This window comes from Ochotona curzoniae, unplaced genomic scaffold (assembly GCF_017591425.1).
Source record: "Ochotona curzoniae isolate NIBS_2020 unplaced genomic scaffold, NIBS_Ocur_1.0 contig_1274, whole genome shotgun sequence".
Lineage (NCBI taxonomy): Eukaryota > Metazoa > Chordata > Mammalia > Lagomorpha > Ochotonidae > Ochotona > Ochotona curzoniae.
This window is the reverse complement of record NW_024465023.1, coordinates 27,887,765-27,913,306: the sequence shown is the minus strand read 5'-3', so window position 1 is coordinate 27,913,306 and position 25,542 is coordinate 27,887,765. Positions and strand designations below refer to the sequence as shown.

Sequence of the window (25,542 nt, the reverse complement as noted above, 5' to 3'; positions counted from 1 at the left end):
ATCCTCCTGTTTATTCTGCCTCGGCCTTGGCCTCCTCTTGCATGCTCGGGCCCACTGCCCAACCTGGCCCAGGGAGCAGAGGTGCTAGGGCTTGTCTCCAGTGCCTGTGGCTCCTGCAGCTTTGTGCCTGGACCCCCTCTGCCTCCGGCAGGTCACACTGTTTGACCGTGAAGAATCACAGTAGAGGAGGAGCTGGGCTCTGCTTCTACACCCAGGCCGTAAGTTGCTCTTACCTCTCTCCTACGGCCCTTGAAATTTGCCCTGTACACACCAATTCTGTTTTAACCAAGGACTTTGTGGATGATCAGCTGTTTCACAAATTGCTTCTGAGCGTGGACAAACTTATTTTTTATTTTCTATTGTTTTTAGTGGACAAACTTAATATGCTTAGGTTAAAAGCTTATATTCTGGGGGGAAAAAAAACTTATTTTTTTCATCAGTCTTCCTCTCTCACTAGGTCATAGATAACTGCCCAGAAACCCCATTTCTCCTATCCAAGTACCCGCCTGGCCCGGCCCTACTTAGCTTCTGAGATCAGACGAGACGGGGCGTGTTCAGGGTGGTATGGCCGTAGACCTAAACCCCCATTTCTCTTGCCCTTGGGTACGAAGGGGGAAGGAACTAGGTTTTGACTTCTCCCTTACCTTGGAGCATTTGTGCTGCTGAACCCTGGTCCTCAGCCTAGCGAGTTTTTGCCTTTGTTTCTGACCCCATCCTTGAGGTTAGTACTTGGCCCTGCTTCCCAGCATGCTCCTCCGTTCAAGCTGTAACCGCTCTGGGGGGGTTAGGGGGAACACATCTCTGTTGCTCCTTCATCCCAGCCTTTCCCTTTAGCTGCTGCTACGATGGAGAAATCAAAGACTGGCCACTCATTCAGGGAGAGTAACATTTATGATTTTTGTGCCTGAAATTGAGCTTGAGGCCATTTAGGGGCAAAGATGAAAGTTAACTGATTTTTTTTTTTTTTGGTCCAAGCACACTGCCTGTGTTCTGAACACAATTGCTCTTTTAACATAGTACTTTTCAAGTGTTTATTGAGCCACAACTTTGTGGTAAGAAGTAATTTTGTATCATAACCTTGGAAATATACTTCTGTGTATGTAGTATACATTTACACATCAAAATAATGTTTTTAATGGGTTGGTTATTTACTGAATTAAGGGGTTGGGAAAAAAATTTTTTTTTCTGAGAGCTACCTGTGGTCTGAGGGTGTTTTTGTTGTTGTGGTATGCTTTTTTAAAGTAATCTTGTAAGGATGTAGCCCCTTCTGAGTCTGCACATGTGGCAGAAACAAGCTGTAGGCCTGGAGTTGACCCATTGCCCTCATTGAATTAATTTCCTGCCCGCAGTGATTGAAGCTCAGCTTTCCTTTGAACTCGGAAGGATAATTGGGAGAGCCCAGTTTGCCCTTCTCTAACCTCCTTCCTCTTTTGTCGGTGGTTACTAGACTTGGAAGAATTACCTGGAGTGCCTTTGCAGAAGCACTACCACATCACTTCCTGGTGCAGGAACCAGTTTTGAAATGCTGGGATTTCCTGACTGAATGTTCTAGGGGGAATCGCTAACTTCAGCCCTCGCTAAGCTTTGAGAAGAAGCGAGCCAGTTAGCTGTGTCATTCAGGGCAGAAGAACAAGCCTTTTCTGTGGCTCCTCGTATTCTCTTTGTTCTCAGTGCTGTGATGATAATTCCTAACTGTAGAATTCCACTCTCCTTTGCAGCTTTGCCAATTTGCGAATTTATCCCCATGGATTGGTGTTGCTGGACCTCCAGGGCTACGACGGTGATGCGCAGGGCAAAGAAGAGATTGACAGTGTCAGCTTTTCATTCTTGTCTACTTAAGTATCTAAGTAACATGAAAGCTTGGCTTAATGATGAAATTGTTGACTTCGCAGTTAATTTTAAACTTTCGTTCTTGCAGATATATGGCTTTAGAAGAGAAATATTTTTTAAAGCATGTGGTTCTCATTTTTCTTTTTTTTTCCCCTTTGTTTGCAGTACTGATTTTTTTTTTCTTAATCTGCCTGAAAGGCAGAGCAAGAGAGAGAGAGAGAAAGAGAGAGACTGCCTTCCATTCACTAATTTATTACTTCACTCCCCAAATTTCTATACTAGCTAGGGCTGAGCCCCTGCTAAAGCTAGGCTCCTGGGTGAGTCAGGCCTAAAGATATCTTTTATCCACTGATTGACTCCCCAAATGGCCACAACGGCTGGAAACTAAGCAGGTGTGAAGCTAGGAGCTTCTTCCTGGTCTCCTACATGGGTGCAGGGGCCAAGTACTTGGCCATCTTCTACTGCTTTCCCAGGCCATTAGCAGAGAGCTAGAGCAGAAGTGGAGCAGCCACTGCTCAAACCAGCACCCACATGGGATGCCGGCAATGCAGGGTTAGGGTTAAGGTTAATATGATGTTCTACAGCTTTCCTTTTTAACTGCCTGAGTGTGAGTAAAGATTTTACTTTCCCCTAGAGGAAATAGAAAAGTTTTAATTAGGATTTTATACTGGTAGTGTCATTTGGCCTTCCTCCTGTTATTTGGTTGCTGATTCGTGCTCAGGTTTGATCAGCACAGGGTGGGATGTTTGGCATGGAGTGTGGAATTGAGCTAGGTTTGGAAGCAGGTGTAATGATGGAGGGGGGCAGGTGCATGTGTCTGGTCCACAGCAGTCAGCAGGACCAGTCTTTGCGACTTTAATTTAGCTGTTCCACGCAGCTTTATTCTATAAGCCCATTGATATCTTTTTCTTCTTTAATTGTAGCTTTTGAACAAAGTAGAAGAAAGATTGAAAGAATTGAGCCAGGACAGTACTGGGCGGGTGAAGCGGTAAGTCCACTCTTCAATGGCCTTTTGTATTTATTAATTGGTAGAGTCATTAGAAAGACAGTATTGTCCTTGGGAGTATCTATTTATTAAGATATGGAAAAGAGAAATCACAGCCTGTTTCTGGCAACAAAGTACGGTGAGTTGGGCGCCTCCCGCTGAAGCAAGACAGACTATTTGAAACACAAACACGCGGAAAATTGCGGGATAAAGTAAAGCAGGTTGCAAGGTGGTGATGGCAAGGCGTTGGTGCTGTGCAAAGCAGAGATCCAGTTCAGGCTGCTGCTGCCCCCTTCCCCCATCCTCTCCAGGAGAGAGAAAAGGACACTTGTTTCCGCTCAGGGTTCCGGGTCCCACAGTGAAGTTAGGCAGTTTTAAGAGACTTCTGATGTGGTGAGGCAAAAACAAAGTTTGCCTCACAGCTTTCTTGTAAAAATTTTGCGAGCCCACCCACCTGGAGTTGCCGGTAATGAGGGTGGCTCATTAATGCAACAATGCCGTCCCACGGTTGCTTTAGGCTCTTGTCAGAAGCAAGGGCTAGTGACTGACGTGTGAGCGCCTTCACAGGTAACAGGGCATTTCCATCACTGCAGACGGTTCTGCTGGGCATCACTGAAGTGTTTGCCATCGCTCTAGGTTTGTAGAAAGGACTTTGATAGAAGTAGCAGCACGGGGTGGTCTCTGGTAGGTCAGGGGAATAGAGAAGTGTTGGATTCACAGCTCATCCTGCACCTAGGTGTGGCCGGTCCCCGCCTCCAGGCCTGGGAAAGTTAAGCTGCCTCTAAGTCTGGGCGGGACTGCAGCAGATCAGCCAGAACACAGGCTTGTCCACTTGGTGGCGCTCTTCCTAAACAGGGAATCCTTACTGGCAAGAGCCAGGGTTTTGAAGTACTTAGTGACTCACCCGGCTCAGTGTGATCAGTTCTTTGGGAAGCTCCAGGGCAGATGTAAGATAGCAAGGTAATTACTTAACCTTGCCGGGCAGAGAAGCAAGAAACTTGGGGAAAAGAACACGGCACAGGCCAGCAATTGCCCACTCTTTTGGAGTCTTTCAGGTCATCCAGACTTTTTTGTTTGTTTGTTTTTTACCCTACCAAACTCGGCTTTTCCCTGTCCCCTTGCCAACACAACTTCCTGGACACTCGGTGTTTTCTGCCTTTGCAGGCTTCTCCTTACCTGCAATCCATTTGAATCTGTTGTTGGAAAATGGCCCAGTTGTAGCAGTGACTCGGCCGGTGCCAGAATGCAGCCCGATGCTGGTCAGGGTTACAGTTAGGTGTGAGTAGAGCGCGTTTCTGAGCTTTATTCACAAGTCCGGTGGTGGTGGTGGCTCTCCTCTGGAAATTTTCTAAACAAGTGTGGAGTTAAGCATCAGATTTTCATAACTTGTTTTTGCCTCTCACCAATTTTCATGGAGTGAGTGGAAGAGAGGTTGGCTGTTCCTTGTGGGAGGCTTCTGTTAGTGGCCTCAGGACAAGGACGAGGGACTTTGAGCTGGGGAGTGAGCTCCCTAGGACATTCCTCAGCGGAAACGCAGGAGCAGTGCCTGAAATGATCCTCTCTTGGATAAATTGAAATTTTGACAAAGGAGCCATGGTTTATTTGAAGAGTAGTTTTTTTTTTTTTTTTTTTTTGCATTCTACTTCTGCATGAAGAGGAAGTAGAAAACAAGCCCACATGTAAGTGATTTCATTATAAAACAAAGTTGTGCAGTTGGGGGCGTGGCCCCGAGGCCTGGGTGTCCCGCAGTCTGCCCACCTGGCGTGGTGTGTGGCTCAGAGCCGCGCATAGGCGAGGCTAGGTCTCTGAGTCCGTGCAGTGGCCTCCAAGGAGAGGCCGTGGCAGTGCCACGGGGATGCTGGTGTCCTGGTCCTGCTAGAGATCCTTGTGGTTTCTTTGCCAGTCTTTAAAAGCCTTTGTGTTGCAGTGAGGGCAGGAGCTCTGTGCCTCCCCGCCAAGGTGCTGTTGGCACAACTGAGAAGAGGTGGTGTCGGTTATCAGTGCGTTTGTGTACCCTTCATTAGCCTTGGCAGCTGGCTGGCTGTCACCCAGCGGCTTGGCTTCCCTTCGCTGAAAGGCACGACTTTGACCCTGTTCCTTTCATCCAGTCCCGTGAGGGTTCACTATACCACCCCACTCCACTTGTCCCCATCGGCTTCCTTGCTGTTCCCTCTGGGTTGTCCTGATTGGGACTTCATGCTTTTGAAGGAAATTCTCTGGCTTCCCTGACATGCCAAAACTTGATTTATTCACATGAGATTTGAAGCGACTGGATCAAGGGTGGTGAGGATGAAGTGAAAGTATGTGAGAATTTGCTCTGTCAGCCCCTGTGCTCTTTATGTGTGTTTGCTCATAGAAAACCTGATGACCCCAATGCCAGGTTCAGACTGTACTCTTAAAAGCAGGCGAGCAGGAAGTGCAGAGAGACCGAGGCCGGCCGAGGCAGTGTATCCCAGAATCCCACGTGTCTCACTGTATGTCATGCTGTTTTACTGGCACGACTGCTTGTGTGTGGTTCTCTTACACGTGCGGCGAGTCCTCATTTTCTCTGTGTTTGGGTTAGATTAGCCAAATTTGTTTTTGTTCTGTCATGTAGTGTCCTCTGCTGGTTGTTCCTAGCACAGTCACCCTCTCAAAATGAGCATTTACGGAAGGGTGGCATGTGGCAATGACTACTTTGGATTCTGACAAGAATTTTCTTGACGTGAAAGCTGTTAGAAAAGGCTTCCCTAAGTGTCTGGACCTTGACCCTGCTTTAGCGGACCCCCTCACGTGCCACACACTAACTGTGAAGGGTAAGCCCGGGACCACTGGTGATTACCACCGGAACCAGTTGATCACAAGCTTAGTCCCGCAGACAGCACAGGCGCACACTTATGTTCTTGATACGATACATGTCCACCTGACTCTTGTTATGAAGAGGGGACCAGCTTAGCCTCCCACAGCACCCACGGTGGGACTTTTCAGATGCACCAATGTCACGAAGCACACGTGGGAGAAGAACAAGAGAATGCTCCACACGAAACGAAGGCACAGAAGGAAAGAGACCAGCCCAGTGTACACACTTTAATCAGAAACAAAACAACTGTGGGGGGTGTGATTTTAATAACTGGGGACTCTGGAGGAAGGCTTTCGTACTAGCGAATGCCCCACATGAAGCTGGAGGGATGTGGCCGTGGTGCGGTGAGAGGTCTTAGCAGGGAGTTCTCCACTGAAGCATGGATATGTAGGGAAGTGAAACAACCCAAGTGGCCATTTGTTCTTTCACATTTTCATTAGGAAAAATTAAAAGTGTGCTGTGCATTTCTCTTTTTAAACTTTGCTTTGTTTGGAAAACAAAATGAGACCGAGAAATCGTCCTTGCCATGGTTCAGCCTTCACGCGTAACCACTGCAGCTGCACCAGCCCAAGAGCGGAAGCTAGAAAACTGCAGATCTCCCAGCTGGGGAGTGGGCCGGAGGGTGGAGGGGGTGGACGGAGACCCCACTGCTTGAGCCATTATCACTGCCACCTGCTGGGGTGCGCATCAGCGGGAAGCTGAAAGCAGAATTGGTACTGGGATTTGAGGAGACCGTACTGATTGAACTGTCACACCGAGTGCCTGCCTTTGAACAGTGTTCTTTGAGATACAAAGGTTGTTAACATTGGTGGTGGCTGTGATTGAATACAACGAAAAGCCCCAACTTGGAATGCGCTCTCTCACTCTCCCCAGGTCTACTCGGAGGCTTTGTTGTGGAAGGCCTCATTCCCGTGTCCCTCTTTTCCAGGTTGCCTCCCATAGTTCGAGGCGGGGCCATCGACAGATACTGGCCCACTGCCGATGGGCGCCTGGTTGAATATGACATAGATGAAGTGGTCTATGATGAAGACTCGCCTTATCAGAACATTAAAATCCTACACTCGAAGCAGTTTGGCAACATTCTCATCCTCAGCGGGGATGTCAGTAAGTACTGGTCCCTGCCCCGTGGCCTCCCGCGCCGGGGCTGTGCTGCGCCTGTTTTCCGGGCACGTGCCGCTGTCGTGATTTTGTGCAGGTGTTTTTCACCGCTGCTTTTAGAGATGCTCATTGTTCGGGCCGTCATGTAACCTTTTGGTTTGGCGTAGATTTTTTTTCTTTATGGTAAGTATTTGAAACCCAAATTATAATTGCTTATTTACATGCTCCCTTTTGTTGTGGAAAGAGTGAAATCTTAAGTGGACCACCACTGTGGTAGTGTGGTCAGCCTTCTTCCACCCAGCTCCCAGGTCGCTTTGTCTCTGCTTATGTTGAAGCCTCTGAAGTACGTGGTATTTATTTATATATTTAGCAAAGATGATTTTTTAGTTATTCAGCGTGTCAGCACATTCTGGAGACCGGATTTTCTTCCCCAGTAACTGCAGTGTTGAAAACTCATTTAAAACAGTGCACGGAACCTTCCGCACTGCGGGCAGCCTTTCCGATACGGAAAATGGAAAGTTTGCCTTTTGGGTTGCATTCCAGCGCTACCTGGTGACGTCAAGTCGGTGAGCGTCGGAATAGACTCACCATCTTGTACCGTGTCGCCCCTCTAGATTTGGCAGAGAGTGACTTGGCATATACCCGGGCCATCATGGGCAGTGGAAAGGAAGACTACACTGACAAAGACGTGCTGATCCTGGGCGGTGGCGATGGAGGCATATTATGTGAAATTGTCAAACTGAAACCAAAGATGGTCACTATGGTGGAGATATCCTTTCTTGTATAAGAAACCCAGTCCTGTGGGTTTTTTTCTTTCTTCTTAGAAATAATTTAGTTATTTTATTTTTTAAAAGATTTATTTATTTTTATTGCAAAGTCAGATATACAGAGAGGAGGAGAGACAGAGAGGAAGATCTTCCATCCGATGATTCACTCCCCAAGTGAGCGCAACGGCCGGTGCTGCGCCGATCCGAAGCCAAGAGCCAGAAACTTCTTCCAGGTCTCCCACGCAGGTGCAGGGTCCCAAGGCTTTGGGCCGTCCTCGACTGCTTTCCCAGGCCACAAGCAGGGAGCTGGGTGGAAAGTGGAACATCCGGGACAGGAACCAACACCCATATGGGATCCCAGGCGTGGAAAGTGAGGATTTAGCTACTGAGCCATTGTGCTGGACCCTCTTTTGTTTCCTTCTCTTGTGTCCTTTTAAAAAGCATCTTATTGAAATACAGTATGTATACAAAGTCTCCTAAGGCTCAAGTTAGTTGCAGTAGACAAGTAAGTCATGTACACTCAATTGAGAGGAACGTGCTCTGGGTGGGCAGCCAGCATTAATGTTAAGCCGCGCTTGGGGCGCTGGGCTCCTCTCGGCTTGCCCGGGTTCCAGATACAGCTGTTGCCCACCACAGCTGCCTGCTGGCTGCTTCCCAGGCTGCTGGCTGTGTCTGTTCCTGTGTAGCAACTGTGGCTTAGTGGATGGAAGATCTTTCCTTTCAGATAATCTTTTTAGGAATTATAAAGGAAAATATTGAAAACAGCACCTTTCCATTGTGTTTGTTAATATGCTGCAACAACACCTGTTTTTGTACTTTATTAGGTATTGTATAGAAGTGCTTTAAGCTATACAAATTATGTAAATAGTATGTTATTTTCATATAAGGGGTTTGGTATTCAAAGAAGATCCTAGACAAAATGAATTGTCAAAAAAAAAAAGTGTTAGTGTTTCAGAGTTCTTCGGTCTGTTCAGATTCCCCTTAACCCTTTTGGACATTGACCAAATGGTGATTGATGGGTGTAAGAAGTACATGCGCAAGACCTGCGGCGACGTCCTGGACAATCTCAGCGGAGACTGCTACCAGGTAACGCTCCTTGCTGGTAACAGACGTTTATGTCACCTGATGGTACAAGTAGTATGTTATTGATTGGAATTGTACCTTCTTTAAAACAAATTAGAAGATAAATGGCTGATGTTTGTATGTGTGTGATTTGTATTTATTTACGACTGAAGATGTACAGGTAATAAGGAAAGTGCCAACTGCAGGTTCTCTGACTGAATAGCACTGAAATGTATAGGAAAGATGTCAAGTGCCTCGTCGTGCCCTGGCACCCCACTGTTCAGATCTCTGTATCCTGAATAATCTCGTTGACTTTCATTCTTTCAGAAGGAGTTTAATATTCACTTGGAAGTTATATATGATCAGAATGTTTGAATAGCCCCTGCTAATAAGTGATTCGTTTTTGTCCCAGGTTATACTGTGCTGGAGAGGCGACCAATGATGACGTTCTTTGAGGTCCGCTCTGTATTCTGTTTTGGGAGTGCATATGTTTGGTTCCTATATTTAGGAGGCTTGTTAGAGCCAGAGAGGAAGCAAATATACATTGTAACAGAATCTTATATGTATGGGGCTACTTCAAAATGTGAATGGAAATGAGGTTAAAAGATTACTTTGGAGCGACCCCTATAACGCGTTAGTTCATGCGAAATGTGTATTACAAAACAACTGTGAGTTTCAAACCATGTTTTGTACCATGATAACCTTATGTTGTGATTCCTTGACTTTTAACTTTTTAGAATATTTCTTTATTTTTATTGGAAAGTCAGATTTACAGAAAGGAGCAGAAAGATCTTCTGTCCGCTGGTTCACTCCCCAGGTGGCCAGAATGGCCAGAGCTGAGCCAATCTGAAGCCAGGAGCCAGGAGCTTCTTCTGGGTCTCCCAGGTGGGTGGGCGCAGGGTCCCAAGGCCTTGGCCGGTCCTCTACTGATTTCCCAGGCCACAAGCAGGGAGCTGGATGGGAAGTGGAGCAGCTGGGATATGAACTGCTGCCCATATGGGATCCTGCTGCATGAAAGGCGAGGACTTTAGCTGCTAGACTACCACAGCAGGCCCTACGTAAAGCATTTTATTAATGGCCCGGGAAGGCAGTCTGTTGAGCTGTAAGAAGGGTGCCAACCTGAAGTCAGGGCACCAAAGGCAGATGGTGACTAAGACACTCAAGGGAGAAGGAATGAGTGTGTGTGTGTGCGTGTGCGCGCGTACATGTTTTCATATGCATGTGTCCCACAGGTATGTATCTAAGACTGTTTGAATGACTGTTGGTAAGCCCATCGGTAATATCAACCCATAGTGGCACATCATAGCTGGTGTGTTGAAAGTAGCCCTGGAGGACGATGGTGCCCTAATGCATCCTCTTCCTCCTCCTCCGTGGAGAATCCCTTTGCAGCTAAGTTCTTCTGTAACTCTCAAGAGGAGCTGTGGCGGCGCCAGCTGGCTGCTGCTGGGGTTAGGAGACACAGATCACCTTGACCATTCCAGTGCTTTAAACAGATACTGCTTGCGGCCGGGTTGTGGCATCGGTAAAGCTAAGGCCGCCTGCGCCTGTCGGAGTTGTGGCTGCTCCACTTCTGGTTCAGCTCCCTGCTAAGAAAACAGCAGAGGATGGCCCAAGTGCCTTTGCCCTTGTCCCCACGGGGGAGATCCGGAAAAAGCTCCAGCCTCCTGGCTTCGGCCTGGCCACCTGCACCTGCTGCGGCCGTGCAGGGAGGGAAGCAGCGCGTGGAAGGTCTCTCTCGGTACCTCCGATTTTCGAATAAGTAAAATGTGTTTTTTTAAAGGGTCTTTATGGCTGCTCACCATTTGAAAAATAATTATTCTGTTGAGCATTTTTGAGAATAGTAAATGCTCTGTGTTCCTCTGTTTGATAACTGCAATGGCCTCAGGAAAATGAAGGCACTATACAAAGAAAACTAAAAACTGATTTTATGTATGTGCACAATTTGTAAATAAAAGTCTGCTAACTTATCTCAAGATTCCTGCACTATACCTAAATAAAATTTAGTTCAAAAACGCAAAGGTAGGAGGTTTTAAGATCTGGCAATGCAATTCGTGTGAGTGGATTGAAGGAGAAACTGAATGAGTGGCTGACATAACACTTAACACACCTGTGGAACATCCCCGTGCTCCCTACAAATAGACAAGTTAGGGCCCGGCACAGTGGCCTAGCGGCTAAAGTCCTCACCTTGAACGCACTTTGATCTCATATGGGTGCTGGTTCTAATCCTGGCAGCCCCACTTCCCATCCAGCTCCCTGCTTGTGGCCTGGGAAAGCAGTTGAGGATGGCCCAAGGCCTTGGGACCCTGCACCCGCGTGGGAGACCCGGAGGAGGTTCCTGGCTCCTGGCTTTGGATCAGCACAGCACCGGCCATTGCTGTCACTTGAGGAGTGAACCATCAGATGGAAGATCTTCCTCTCTGTTTCTTCTCCTCTGTGTATATCTGACTTTGCAATAAAAAGTTAATAAATCTTTTAAAAAGATTAATAGACAAATTAAGCATATTTAGATAGGAATTCATTTAAAAATTTTTTAGAGATTTTTTTTTTCACCTGTTGATTCATTTCCTAAGTGACCTCAACAGCTGGTGCTGGGCCAGATCAAAGGCAGGAGCCAGGAGCTCCACCTGGGTCTCCCACGTGGGTGGCAGGGGCCCGAGGACGTGAGCCATCAGCTGGTGCCTTCCTGTGTGCGCATTAACAGGAAGCTGGGCTAGGAAATGGAGTAGCCAGGATGGCAAATAATAAAATTGCAAAAATAAAATTGCAGTATAGGAGAAAGTGCCTGCATGTATTTTAATAAAAACTAATTGTCAGAAATGTAATGATCAAGCTGTAGTAGACGGTAAAATGCAAAATATGATACATGACAAAAACAATTGCACTTGAACTTGAAGCAAGATGAGGATGCTGATTGTATTCAGATGTTGATTTTCAACTAGAAAAATGAAAATTTTTGTTTTTACTTTTTTTATTAGTATAAAATTATCCACAACTGACAAAGGGCTTAGAAAATGTAAGAAACTTTTTTAGAAAATCAGTTTAGTTTGTAAGCACTAGGTTAAGTGATTAGAATGACAGTTCTGTTTGGAATGCTAAATGCTGTGTAGGGAACTGAGAGGTGGGAAGGAAGCCGTTCAGAGTAAGTGACCAAGTTAAAATGCCTAGGGCTAAACTTCAGAAGGGTGAGATTTACAGAGGGGAAAGACACTGGCAGTGTCTTCTGGGTCTGCCGCGTGCGTGCAGGGGCCCAAGGACTTTGGCCATCCTCTTCTGCTGCCTCTGTAGGCCCTTAGAAGGGAGCTGGATAGAAGTTGAGCAGCTGGGACATAAACTGGTGCCCCTATAGGATGCCGGCACTACTGGTGGAGGCTTAACCTACGTATGCCAGAGCTCTGGCCCCGTGTTCTTATTAAAGACATTCAAGTGAATTCTGACTGTTGGACAGGCATGTTAGGCTTCTTGGATGGAAATTACAGCATGGTGTTCATTTCTTCTCAATTTTAAATGATTCTGATCAGAATCTCAAGCCAGTGTGTGCGAGGTTTACAATTAAACCAACTGCTTTTTTTTTTTTTAAGATTTATTTTATTTCCATTGGAAAGTCATATACAGAGAGGAGGAGAGACAGAGAGGGAGATCTTCTGTCCGATGATTCACTCCCCAAGTGGCCACAAGTGGCGGAGCTGAGCCAATCTGAAGCCAGGAACCAGGAGCCTCCTCCAGGTCTCCCACGCGGGTGCAGGGTTCCATGGCTTTGTGCCGTCCTCGACTGCTTTCTCAGGCCACAAGCAGGGAGCTGGATGGGAAGTGGGGCTGCCGGGATTAGAACTGGCGCCCATATGGGACCCTGGCCTTCAAGGCAAGGCCTTTAACTGCTATGCTATCGTGCCAGCCCAAGACCAACTGCTTTTAAAGTTCATTTGTAAAACTATGTTAAAAAAAAAAAGAATAGCCTTGGAAACTCTGGAAAAGAATAATAGTGAAGGGAGACTTGTTCTGTTTTGCTAATTTGCTGTAAGGCTCCTTAATGAAGTAGGAAGTGTCACACAGAGGTGGGCTCATGGAGAACAATGTCACAGGAGCTTGACACGATCTGCTCGTGCGTTCCTGCTCAGGTACAAATAGAGGAGCCCGAGTGCTTTGCACTGCCTTTGGAAGGAGTGTTCATGTAAGCCACGCCACCTGGCGTGAGCGCACGGCTATTTACACAGAAGCCTTCGAGATAGGAATTTCAGGGGCTTAAGCTCTAGATACCACATTAGTATGTTTGGGAAAATTTTAGAGTATTTATTCTTGGAGTTGGAAAATATTTTAAAGAAACCCGAGACACTTAAGACATAATTTATGGCATCGATTATCATAAGCAAGCCAGAAGGCAGAGCAGACAAAGCCGGTAACAGACATGACACGGAGCGAATCTCTTCAATAATACCACAAACCCTTAGGACTTAAAACTTGAAAATGAACTTAGCTAAATTTAAAACGGATTAGAAAAGCTACGAAGCAGTACCCTCGGAGGGCAGTGGGCCTCTAAGGCAACACAGGCACCTCACCCCTGGCAGTGGCCCGGGAAATTTCTGTGATGACATTAGCAACAGATTTGAGCAAGTTCGGAAGACGGCCGCTGTCCTAGGCTGGGGAGGAGGGGAAGGGACAGGTGCTTGGATGCACTGCCACCTGCAATGCTGGCTGCTGGACGGCAGAGCGCCCCCTGGTGTGAGGGCGCCCAGCCCCTGCAGCACAAAGGAGGTTCCTTACTGTGCTTGTGGAGATTCAAGGCTTGGCACTGAGAAGAGTAGAACATTTTTAGTTGGATGCTCTAGTTTTTCAACTGTATTTTTCAAAAAGTTATGCTTTGAGAGGCAGGGCCAGTGACAGGTAGATACAGAGCTGCTTTCCTCCCATCTGTGAAGCGTCAGCGCGTGGATTCTGATGGGGGCGCGCGGGCGTCTCAGCTGGAGTCTTAACTGCGAGGCCAAACACGTCCTCCTGTATGGCTGAAATCTGCCAGTGCATCTGTCTGTAGCCACTCCTCGGAGAAATACCCACGTGCAGAATAATTGATGCGATCCAAGTTTTAACAGTAAAAATGCAAGTTTCTGTTTATGTGCAGGTGAATATAAAAATATATGAGCAAATGGAAAAGCCGAAAGTGTATCAAAATGGGATTAGTACCAGATTTACGTAGACTGAAGGCAGCTGAGATGTTAACGCTGCAGATTTGCATGTTCGGACTGCTGCGATGCATAAAGTGTAATTTAGCAAGTTGTGAAGGAGAACAGTCAAGTTCTTGAGGCTGTATAAAAACATTTATGGGAAAAACGCTAGGTGGATTATTTTAGGAAGTTGTGGCAGCTTTGATTTCTGATTTTTGTTTTATGTATTCATTTTTTATAGGAGTGTTTTTCTTGTAATTAGAAAAAAGAGTATTTCCTGGCTAGTCCAGGCTGTTGCCTAGAGCCACACGTGTCCTCAGCATATACCATTCATGCTTCAAAGTTGAAGCAAGCCCCGGATGGATCAGGTGGTTGCCCGAAGCCGTGGCAAGGGCTGAATCCTGTATGTGCTATGCTTCTTCTTGTGTTTACATGTTTACTATGTAAGACACAGTAAAAACGATCATGAATTAATAGAGTGGAATAAATCTGACAGTGTACTAGGATGAAATCGCCAGGGTCACTCCTGTTGCACTTTGGGGCTGTAATGAGCTAAACTGAGGCACTGCGACACCGTAGCAGGTGACCGATGACAGCTACTGATGCCACTCTGGTGACAGTACAGTGGGATGATCCTTCTCCCTGGTGGGATACAGTCAGTTTTCATCACACTACTCCAAGCAGTGTGTCATTTAAAATCACACCAATTTCTCAGATTTATCTTTAGTTAATTTGTTTTGAAAACTTTTATTTGAAAGACCGGGAGAGGGAGAAATTGGTTGATCTTGTATGTGCTGGTTCACTCCCCAGTTGGCCGCAACTGGCAGGTCTGGATCCTTGCAAAACCAGGCGCCTGGCACTCCATCTGGATCTCCTAAGCAGGTGGCAGGCGCCCAAGTGCTTGGGCCATCTGCTGATTTCAAAGGCGGCTTAGCAGGGAGCTGGATCAGAAGCCGAGCAGTTCGAACTGGTGCCCACGCGGGATGCTCGTGTCACAGGTGACAGCTTAAGCGGCTGCACCACGACGCCACGCCCCCCTTGAAAAGTTTTTATTCATATATTTGAGAGACAGTGAGAGAAAGTTCTGATTCATTTTTACACCTGGGCTGGGCTGAAACTGGGAGCCTGGCTGTTTGCGCAGGTCCCCGGAGTGTGGTGGGGACGGAACTAATCCGACACACCAGCTGCGGCCTCCCACGTGTGTTTCCATGGCACTGGCATGCGGGCGGCTGGTGGCCCTGCAGCCTTGTAAGCACCAGGCTGTGTGTGTGCCTGCTGCCCTTTCTGCACTGCTTTGTTGGTCGCTTCTGGCTGCGTTAGCCTGAGGGTGCTGAAGCCATGGGGGTGCAGAAGCTTGGCCGCAGGTCCTGCAAGGTCTGGGTGTTAGCCGCAGTCTGTCACTGCTGTGCTGCTCTCTTTGGTGACCCTCTGGTGGAATGCTGCCACTTCATTATTGGTAGTATGTTAAAGAAAATTGAAAAACATAGGTTAACATTTAGAAAGGAGGGGCGTTGTGGCACAGCCTGTTAGGCTGCCGCTTGCAGAGTCAGCATCTGTCTCATAACGAGTGACAGTTTGAGCCTCAGCTGCTCCACCTCCGATCCCCGTACCCGGCTCCTGCCATCCGTATGGGAGGCCTAAATGGAGTTGCTTGCTCCTGGCTTGGGCTGGGAGCAGCCCCGGCTGTTGTAACCATTTAGGAAGTGAGGCAGTGGATGGAAGACATGTCTCTCCGCCTTTCCAATAAATAATTGTATCTTTCAAAAAAGCAGAAAGATAAGATGCAAAAAAACCCCAAGTCAGCAAATCCCCAAGTTATTAAGTGCCTAGTTTAAAAGAATGATTAGAATGGAGATAGTAGTAGAAAAAGTGATATAAGTTAGAATCTATGAACTTGGCCTTCCTGCTCAGTCTCTTATTGCGTGCCTTCGGGCACGCTGCAGCTGAGCTTCTCTTGTCCGTTTCTCCATAATGGTATAAAAGTAGTACCTGTAGGGTGGCAATTTACCTGAAATCTACAATTACATGAAACATGCACTCAGCACTTCTGGTTCAAGGTCAGAGACGCGGACGTGGCGGCTCTCCCCGCCGTGCCCCTTCCCCGTGCCCCTTCCCTTGCGTCTCTGCTCGCTGACATTGTGCTTTGCTCTTCTCTCTGGAAGGTTCTGATAGAAGACTGTATTCCAGTACTCAAGAGGTACGCCAAGGAGGGGAGAGAGTTTGATTATGTGATTAACGATCTGACAGCCGTTCCCATCTCCACGTCTCCAGAAGAGGGTAGGTTCTGGATGGTTCTGTGAGCTAGGAAACTTCACAGCGGGGCTTGTCTCGGCACCGTGCGGGGGGTGAAGGGCCCTCAGACATTATTTCATCAAGGAACTTCATTATTCTTCAAGGAGCATCCGGCCGAGGCCTGCGCTGGAAAGATGGCCGAACTTGGGTTTACCTGAACTCTTCCACTACCAAGTGGACGCAGTCACGTGAAACAAATGTTCATGTAAAAATGACTCAGAAGGACTCCACTGAGGCATTGCGTTGTTTTATAATTTATCTCCCTAAGTGCTTTTTAATCTTTTTTTTTTTTTTTTTTTTTTTTTTTGCGGGGAGGTAAACTTACGACTTTTCTACATAAAAACAGATCAACTTCCATTTGAAAATGGCATACTCCTTGCTGCTCTGTGTTCCGCGTGGAGCTTTTGTATAACCTTGACTTGTTGCTGAGCTTCTCGGGTCTGGTCCCAAGCTGTCCAACGCTTGGGCTGTTTTGTTTCCATTTCCACCACTGCCTTTCTGCTGAATCTCTCTTGACACAGTCCTAAATGGCGGTGGCCCATTGGAGTGGGGGTGTGTGTCAGTGTGCGTGTGACAGCAGCTGTGTAGCTGCGTTTTTTTTTTTTTTTTCAACAAGCGTTTCTTTTTTCCTTATATCTGAAAGTCCTAGGAGGGAGGGAGGGAGGGGGGCAGGGGGCTCCTTTGTGCTCTGTTTGACTCTGCAAATAGTGTCCACAGCCAGGGCTGAGCCAGGTCAAGGCCAGCAGCTTCGTGTGGGCTTGCGGCCCAAGTGCTCGCTCCATGCCCCTCCTGCCTTCCCGTACACACTGGTAGGAAGGTGGATGGGCAGGAGGGAGTAGGGCCCAGCGCGTGCTCCTGTGAGCAGTGGGCGTCCCAGGCAGCGGCGTGTGCTTAGCACTCACAGCCCCCTCTTCCTTTCTTTTCTTTCTGTTGTTTAATGGAGTTTGGCGACTTTTACTTTGCATGCTATTCTTGAGGCCTGAAAAGTCATGTTTATAAAGTGCAATTTTCTTTTTGACTCCAGATTCCACATGGGAGTTCCTCAGGCTGATTCTTGACCTGTCGATGAAAGTGCTGAAGCAGGACGGGAAGTACTTCACACAGGTGGGTGGGCTGCTCACCCTCCCCCGGAAGCTCAAGGAAGTGTTGTCAAGTGTCAGTGAAGATTCTTGGAATTCATGTCTGTCGCGAGGATAAGACGGCAACATTGGAGTATGCTCTTTTACGAAATGACTGAGTCAAGCTTTGTTCTGCAGGGTTAAAGGTTCCAGACACACAGAGCTGGGAATATTTGAGGAGGTGGGAATGGCCGTTACCCTGATGATATACATGTTTCAGATTATACAACTAATACCTATAAATAGGTATACTTAACGGAAAAAAAAAATTCTTTTCAAACCACTCCAAAACATCCTGGTCTCTGCTGCAGTTTGAGCTGCTGCCACCAGAGGGAGACAAAGACTGCAGTCACCGCTTCTCACTAGGCTGTGTGGTCAGAAACTGCCACTAGATGGAAGCAAACCGGTTCTTTTAGTTTTAGAAGGACATTTAAAGGTTATGTTTTTTCCTATATAAAAATCATGCCTGGATTCTCTTAAAAGTCCTCCCCAGTACTTACAGCAGAGGCAGTCACACCTAGTTTGTTCCCGTGGCCCCCAGATGCTTTGTTTCAGAAGCCAGTGTGGCCCTGTGCTTCGCGCGAGCCTCTGGGGCTCCGTCCAGGGCACTGCACCTGCTGGCCGAGTTCCCTTCTGTTTGGGGGAAGACGCACGCCTGCGCTACAGTGTCACGAGCAGGTAGAGAGCTTACCTTTGTGTTCCCGAGTTAGGGTTTGTTAGCCCACCGTAGCCTAGCTTGCTTATGGCCTGGATGTTGATAACCCTGAAAGCAGGTGGAGCAAGTCCGAGGGAGCCTGGCCCCATCCCCCCCGCCCGGCTCCTGCCCTCTTCCTGGGCTGCCCGCTGCCCGCGAGCCCCCTATGCGGTGCTGGCCCTGCACTTGGCCCAAGGGCTGAGTCGCCTGGAATGGCCCAAGGCACGGGGCTGTGTACCAGTGCGCATGCTCTTCCTGTCATAGATACTTAGAAACAGGTTTCCCAAACGTGTTTTGGACTTGACATCTAAAGCAGGGATCTGCAAGCTGCCTGTGGATCTACCGCCTGCTCGCCTCCGTGTGCTCATGGCTGACCTGGTGTCTGTGCTTGCGGTGGCTGCTGTGTGCCCTACAAAGCCCCAGCTGCCCCTACCCGCCTGGCTTGGGCTTTTTTTCCCCTCCCTTTCTCTTTCTTTTTATATTTTATCTGAAAGGCTGATTTTACAGAGAGAGGGAAAGCCAGAGAGGTGTTCCATTTGCCGATTTACTTCCCAAATGGCAGCAGTGGCCTGAGCTGAGCTGAGCTGCTCAGAAGCTAGGAGCCGGGAGTTTTTTTTCCACGTCTCCCATGTGGGTGGCAGGGACCCAAGGACTTGGCCATGTTCCACTGCTTTCCCAGGCACGTTAGTAAGGATCTGGCCCAGAAGTGGAGCAGCTGGGCCTGGTGCAGTAGCCTAGTGGCTAAAGTCCTCACCTTGCATGTGCCACAATCCCATATAGGTGCCAGTTCATATTCCAGGCTGCTCCACTTCCCCTTCCATCTCCCTGCTTGTGGCCTGAGAAAGGAGTAGAAAGATTGGTCAAAAAGCCTTGGGACACTGCACCTGCGTGGGAGACTGGGAAGAAGCTCCTGGCTTCGCATCAGCTCAGCTGTGCCCACAGCGGCCATTTGAGGAGTAAATCAGCGGGTGGGAGATCTCTCTGTGTGTCTAATTCACTATAAAAAACTGCATTTTATATTTTTTAAAAAAAGTAAGTCTTAAAAAAACACCACTGCAGCCGGTTCATTTGCATTAATGATGCGGGCTTTGGTAAGTTGACTTTGCCAACTGTTTGTTGCCCAAAATTCTCAGTATGTACACCCGAGGCTGTGGTCTTTGCCAAGAATTGCTCCAAAGAGGAGTGGGGTACTAGGTTGTCCGTGGCCACCTTCATTGCAGCTACAGGCACAGAGCAGGCAGTCCGCCAGCAGGCAGGAGTCTCCCCAGATGCTTGACAGTGGAGTGTGCCACAGGGAGAGCCGCGTGCAGGAGGTGTCTGCCTGTTCAGAAGCAGAAGGCAAGGCAAGAAGCCGCATAGTTTGAGAACGTGTCGATGCTGATGACTATTACGTGCCATACTCAGGACAGGGCCAAGGCTCTGCGGTGGCCTTGGTTGGGCAACTTGGAGCTGGAGAGAGGTGACAGGCAGTGTGCACGTCGTGGATTCATGATTGCGCACTGGCTTGCATGCGGTGGTGAGTTGGTGACGTTAGTGGTGTCGCCGTGGCTGCTTGGACGTGCTGTGCACTGCGTGATGGCATGTCATGGCAGTGGCTGGCCCGGCGGGGCCGCGAGATTTCGAAGTGAAGACAACTTGCGTGCATGTGATGTGGAGACAGGCGTTAAGACTTGACGACTTCCCTGTAGGTTGCCTGTCGTGTACAAAAAGGGTGTGTAATGTACACGTAAATTGTGATGCAAAATGCCAGCATCTTCCTGCCCCCTTCCAGCCTCAAGCTGTTCGTGGTCATTCCTGATGGCTGCCGCCTTCTGGAGGCAAGCCCTCCTTAGCATCCTCTCCACCTCGTCATCGCATGCGACTCCTAAATCATTATGTTTCTTACTCTGGCCTACTTCGAGCTTGATGAAAACCTGGTTGTTACAGAAACGTTTTCTTATCTTATTTTTTTAAAAAAAATTCCAACAAATAATATACACCAACTCACTTCAACAAAGGTGCAAACAATTTCGAAAGAAGTAAAGTTCAAACAGTGGCATCCACGTACACGCAGTGTATTTGCACAACTTTCTGAGACCCGAGCTGCTGACTTGGGGCCCCTGGGCGTGTCCTCACTCCTGTTGCACCTGCCGCTCGCCTCTGAGCCGGGTCCTCAATTCCTTGGTGGAGGATTTTTTTCTCCTGTACCCCTCCCTGCCTTTGTGATTGTTTCTGAAAAAGAAAAATCTTGCCATTCCATTCAACCCACAGCAAAGTGAATTGTAGCACAGTTCGCTTGCTTATTTAGATCCTCGATCTGTGGTGAATTCTTTCTCTGTTGTTTCCCACCCCGCAGCCTTGTAGGTAGAGGGGTTCTCTCCGCCCCTCCCTGTGTTTTATTTTTTTTTTTGCACTGCCCCCTGGCGGTGTGAGGAAGGAACAGCCTGGCCCTCTCCCACATTTTTAGCACATCCTCTGCCAGGAGGTCCTTCTAGATCGGCTCTCTGGAGAGACCACGTGTGCTGTCAGCTTAGCCACGCAAGGAAGACGTAGCTGTGCACCTCGGTGGCATTTCCAGTCTCTAGATTACCCAGTGGTGATGTGCTCTCAAAACAAACAGGCGGTGTTTTCTATTTGCGAAGCTTAAATTACACATGTGCTGTTTATGCTCTCATGGTGAACTTGATGTTGAAACCAAATTATATGCTGGCAGAGGACACTTTGGCCGGATCCCACTGCAGGAGCCTAGATGATGGGTTACTAAACAGCCTGACATGGAGGATGACGTCATGCTGAACAAATGGGAGAGTCAGCTCTCAACACACTTTTTAACCCCTAGGCCCGGGCTGGCCAGCTGCCTGGCTTTGCGATGCTCTTCTTAGGATTTCTTACATCACAAGCTGCCTTTATCTGCAAATATTTTACTTGCCACTTGACTGCTTTTTTTAAATTTACTTTTATTGGAAAGGCAGATTTACAGAGAGGAGAGAGAGAGAGAGAAAGAGAAAGATCTTTCATTTGCTGGTTCACTCCCCAGTAGCTGCAGCTGAGCCAAGACGTTCTGAAGCCAGGAACCAGGAGCCTCTTCCAGGTCTCCCATGTGGGTGCAGGGTCCCAAGGCTTTGGGCCGTCCTCGACTGCTTTCCCAGGCCACAGGCAGGGAGCTGGATGGGAAGCGGGGCTGCCGGGATTAGAACTGGCACCCGTATGGGATCCCTGGCTCAAGGCGAGGACTTGCCACCCCCTCACTGGCACTGGCTGCCTGACGTGCTCCTCTCTCTCTCTCTCTGATATAGGGGAACTGTGTCAATTTGACAGAAGCCCTGTCGCTCTACGAAGAACAGCTCGGCCGCCTGTACTGTCCTGTGGAGTTCTCAAAGGAGATCGTCTGTGTCCCTTCGTACTTGGAATTGTATCCTTTGTCTCACGTGCACGTCATTGCTCTGATGGTGAAGTGGAACCTGTAACGCAGGAAAGGCAAACTCGGGCTTGGTTGCCTTCCTGCATCTGGCGCTTTAAAAGAACAAACCCAGCGCTCAGCTGCTAGCCCGCCCCTTCCGGTTCCGGGGTGTGGCTTGGCCCGCCTTCCCAGTTGGGAGCCCTGGGCCTCTCTGAGCCGGAACGGACGGGTTAGGGACGTGCCTTCTCAAGCCCCACCTTGACCTGCAGCCCAATCACCAGCGCTGGAGGTGGGACCCGGGACCCTGCTCGCCCAGTCTTGCTGGGAGATTTGTAGCGAGGGCTTGAGAAGCGCTCCTCCGCAGAACAGCTCCCCATGCCCGCCGCGGCCCTCGCCGTCCCCCCGCCTGTAGCCTGCCGTGGCTTGAACCGGGTTTTTCCACTCCCCAGGTACGTGGGAATCCAGGCTAGAGCGAGGCCGCGAGCTGCCAAGCTGCCCTGAGCGCTCTGCAGTGGTTCCGCTTAAAGAGTAGGCTTAGTCCTGAGAAATAATAATAATAAAAAAAAGGCCTGCGGAGAACCGGAAGTCTGGCCGCATTTTCTGCCCGGAAGGCGGGGTGCAGCCTGTGGCCAGCGGCTTCCGCCTGTGTGGCTGTCCGCTGCTCATTGCTATCGCGCCGGGGCAGACTGCGAGCTAGCCTGGCACGGGGCAGGTGGCACGGGAGCCCCCGACGTCCCGGGAGTGAGTAGGGGTGCTCTGCCTGCTGGGCGGCCTTGACACCCACACCCAGCACCAACTACCCTCCCAGCTGTTGGCATTTGGGGAATGGGCCGCTGTCTCCTGCCTGCCTGCCTGCCTCTCCTGGGCGCCCAGCAGCAGGGTCAGCTGACAGCATCGTTACGCCCTTGCGCTCTTCCGCCTTCCCCTCCTTCCCCTCCACGGGCCGGCGGGCCGAAGCGCTGGGAGAGCTTGTTAGCCCTTGCTTGTCCTGCCTTGATTCCTTGACCCCCTCGCCAGGTGGGTGTTTTACACTGTGTGGAAGAAAGCGAAGCCTTGAAGACTGCTCCCTAGCCCCCCAGTGTGTCTGTTGCAGCTAGCCTTCCTGACCGCCGCGTGCTGTTGTACATGCCATCCAAATGCGTCAGGCAGTGAATTGTGAATTTCTTCAAGTTTGCTGTTTTTCGTTATATTTTAATTTAAAAACAAAACCAGACAATGGGAAGTGTATATTTTGATGACCTAGGGCGTTATTTTTCTTGGAAAGTCAGCGAAGGGTGATTAGACAGCACAGTGGGGACTGCGAAATGCACTGACCCCTAGAATGTGATTTTTGGTATTTTATTTCTGTGTGGGCTTCTTCTTCTTCTTTTTTTTTTTTTTTAATTTTGACTTTGGTAGACTTTACATTTTCGGTATTAGAGGAATGAGCATCGTTTCATTTCAGAGGGAAGTTCTTGATCGTGTTTCTTCCCCTCCCCCCACCAAGTTGATTTAGATGTTAAAATTTGGTGCTTATAAGAGAGAATTAAAAATGAATAGTAATGCTTCAATTAAAATTAGAAAAGAGACATTTCATGTGTTCTGTCATTTTATTTCAGTCCCCTCTTCTGATCTCCTGCAACACAGGTGGCTTCCTGTTCTGGCTGCATTGTTACATAGTTCTTTGTAATGACATGGCCTCGGGCAAGTGGTAATAATTACTTCATTTGGCACTGTGACTCATGCCCGGTGGATAGCAGTCCCCACTTTATCATTGGGAAGCTGACCTAAGGAAAGCAAAAAAAATTTGCTTGACTGTAAGGTTGAAAGAAAAAACCTATTTCTGTCTTTGTTCACACACACGTGTCTCAGAGGGTGGGTAGTGGGTAGTGGGAAAGAGTGATCTTGGTTAGCTATTGTGACATGTGCCAGAGTACTCTCGGTACACAGGTGTATGCGTAGAGTCTGCAGAGTGCCCTGTCGTGTAAGAGCAGCTAAGCTCACCAGTAAACTGCATTTTGCAGCTTGGTCGGGTACTTGTGGGTGTAACCTGTCATGCAAGGTGGGCTTGTGTTGACTGGGACTGCAGACGAGAGCTCGCTGGCTTCTGTTGCTTTCAGGAAAGGCTTCCACTTCCATAGTGGAAGGAATTCATTTACAGGAAACAGCATTAAAGATGAAATACTCACAGTGTCCATTTTGAGATAGGATTCATGTCTGCATTCTTCCTGCAAGGTAGGACAAAATGGTATGAAACAAATACTCTTTAAAAATGAATGTAGGCTTAAGGCTTAATTTTATTTTCCTTTTGGATTAGCATGATGTAAGATAGAATAAAAGGAGTTGGAACAAGATAACCTTAACTAATGTTTCTCTTGGGCATGTAGGCTAAAAGCAGAATTAGTAGCAAATAGATTCCTCCCACCCACTCAAACTCTTTGGTAATGTTTTGTAAGGACTCTGTCCAACCTAAGATTTAAAGTGATGGTCCCATTAATGTTAGAACATGGTTTTAACTAAGTAAACTTTTTTTTTTCCATTTCTGAAACCATGTTTTAACACCTGCTGCCTGAATATGGTATCGTTAATATGTGGACGTGACTTTACACTTGGACACTAACTTGAGGCCAAGGCAACAGATCCTCTGATAAGTGTGGTGACAACAGACCTGCTGACAACTGAGAAGAAATGAAGCGGGCCAGGTTGTGTGGGGCTGTGGGCGTATCCTCCAGGAAAGAGTGAAGGGGGGAGGAAGGGAGGAAGCAGTCATGGAGAGAAGTCCATTTCTTCCTTGTGGGTGATGATAGTGAATTCTTTGAAATAAGTAAATATCAAAAGAAAGCGCTGGTGAGAGAAGCAGGGATATGCAGCGAGTTCGCATGCACTGCTCTTCTCCTACGTGACCACATCGGCCAGGGCTGGATGAAGCCAAAGTCAGCAGGCAGCAGTTCAGAGCGTCACGGGGTCTCCCCTGTGGTGGCAGAAGCCCGAGCCCTTGGGTCCTCTGCTGCTGTTTTCCCATGTGCACTGCCAGGGAGCTAGCTCAGACGTGGAGCTGCTGGGCCTTGAACCAGCACTTAGGTATGATGCTGGCCTTGGAGCAGCTGCTCAACACTGCTGTGTCCCAGTGCTGGTATGGACTTCTTAGTGAATTCTGACTCAGTTCATTTTGGAGCATTTTGAACCTGCTTGCCATTTTCAAGCAAAAAGCACACAAACTGTACTCAGGTAATTAAAAACTCTCCATTTGCTGCCTTTTAAAGAAATGAAAGATGCAGCACTGCTATTTTACTTTAATGGTTGTAATGTTGCAGTGTCCTTTAGGGTTTAAAATGGAATATCCTGTAACTGCTTTTAAATTAAAGACGAGACAAATATATCAATAATTTAAATTCTGTTCACCGCATCAGCAGATACCGAGAATTGATTTATTTTAAAAAAATCTGTGTTCTCTTAGAAATATGATTAAACATTGAAAAGGCTTGATTAGGGGCCTGCCACCCCATGATGGCTCAACTGGCTAATCCTCGGCCTCCAAGTACCAGCATTCCAGATTGGGGCCAGTTTGTGTCCCAGCTGTTCTGCTTCCAATCCAGCTCCCTGCTTATAGCCTGGAAAAGCAGCCGAGGATGGGGCAAAGCCTTGGATAATGTACTGATACGGGAGACCTGAAAGAAGTTTCTGGCTCCCGAGTTTGTGTTGGCTCATCTCCAGCCATTTCAGCCATTTGGGGAGTGAACCAGCAAATGGGAGATCTTTCTGTCTTTTTGTACCTGTGCTTTTCCAGTAAAAAAAAAAAATCTTAAAAAATATTTTTTAGAAAAAGCAAGCTTGATTCATGGTGAGCTTACTGAGGTGGAGGAAGATTGGGTTGACAGTGTGTAGCCCGGGCTGGAGCAGTGCTTACGTCCCATGTGGAGCTGCAGGCTTTGCAGTTTGGATCATCACATGGCTGTTGGCGTCCATAATCGCTGAGTGAGGAGTTTGCCTTTTTCTGTCACTGTCGATGGAGCAGTCTTGTTAGTTCCATGACTCTTGGGAGAGCATGGGATAAGAGAGAGGAAGGGAAACACTCCTGAAAATGGCCTCTGCCAATCTGTTTGTTTTCTAAGGACTTCTTTTTAGGGTGAGACTTTGTCATTGATGGAAGTGGCAGTATGCTGATTTTTTTTTTTTATTGTGGTTCAATCTTCCTTATATTGGAGCAGTATTTTGAATTGCATAGTTCTAGAGGCCAGTTGAGCAGCGTTGCTTGTTTAGGTACAAGCTTATGTAGAAGTTCAGGTGCAAGTTCAGATATAAGCTGCTGTGTGAGCCTGAAGAAACAACTCACCTTCCAGTAG

General features: G+C 48.0%; 1 protein-coding gene across 1 annotated transcript in view; it reads left to right on the top strand.

Moving 5' to 3' along the window:
* The window catches only part of SMS (spermine synthase), a 42,823-nt gene extending 20,033 nt beyond the window's left edge, over window positions 1–22,790 (top strand). The window contains exons 3-11 of the mRNA XM_041000315.1: window positions 1,719–1,812; window positions 2,754–2,818; window positions 6,583–6,758; window positions 7,367–7,521; window positions 8,516–8,605; window positions 15,900–16,014; window positions 17,054–17,133; window positions 21,117–21,232; window positions 22,238–22,790. Coding sequence (XP_040856249.1) covers window positions 1,719–1,812; window positions 2,754–2,818; window positions 6,583–6,758; window positions 7,367–7,521; window positions 8,516–8,605; window positions 15,900–16,014; window positions 17,054–17,133; window positions 21,117–21,232; window positions 22,238–22,277 — 931 coding nt within the window. The 3' untranslated portion in view covers window positions 22,278–22,790. The remainder of the gene's footprint in view (window positions 1–1,718; window positions 1,813–2,753; window positions 2,819–6,582; window positions 6,759–7,366; window positions 7,522–8,515; window positions 8,606–15,899; window positions 16,015–17,053; window positions 17,134–21,116; window positions 21,233–22,237) is intronic.
* The last annotated feature ends 2,752 nt before the right edge of the window (window positions 22,791–25,542 follow it).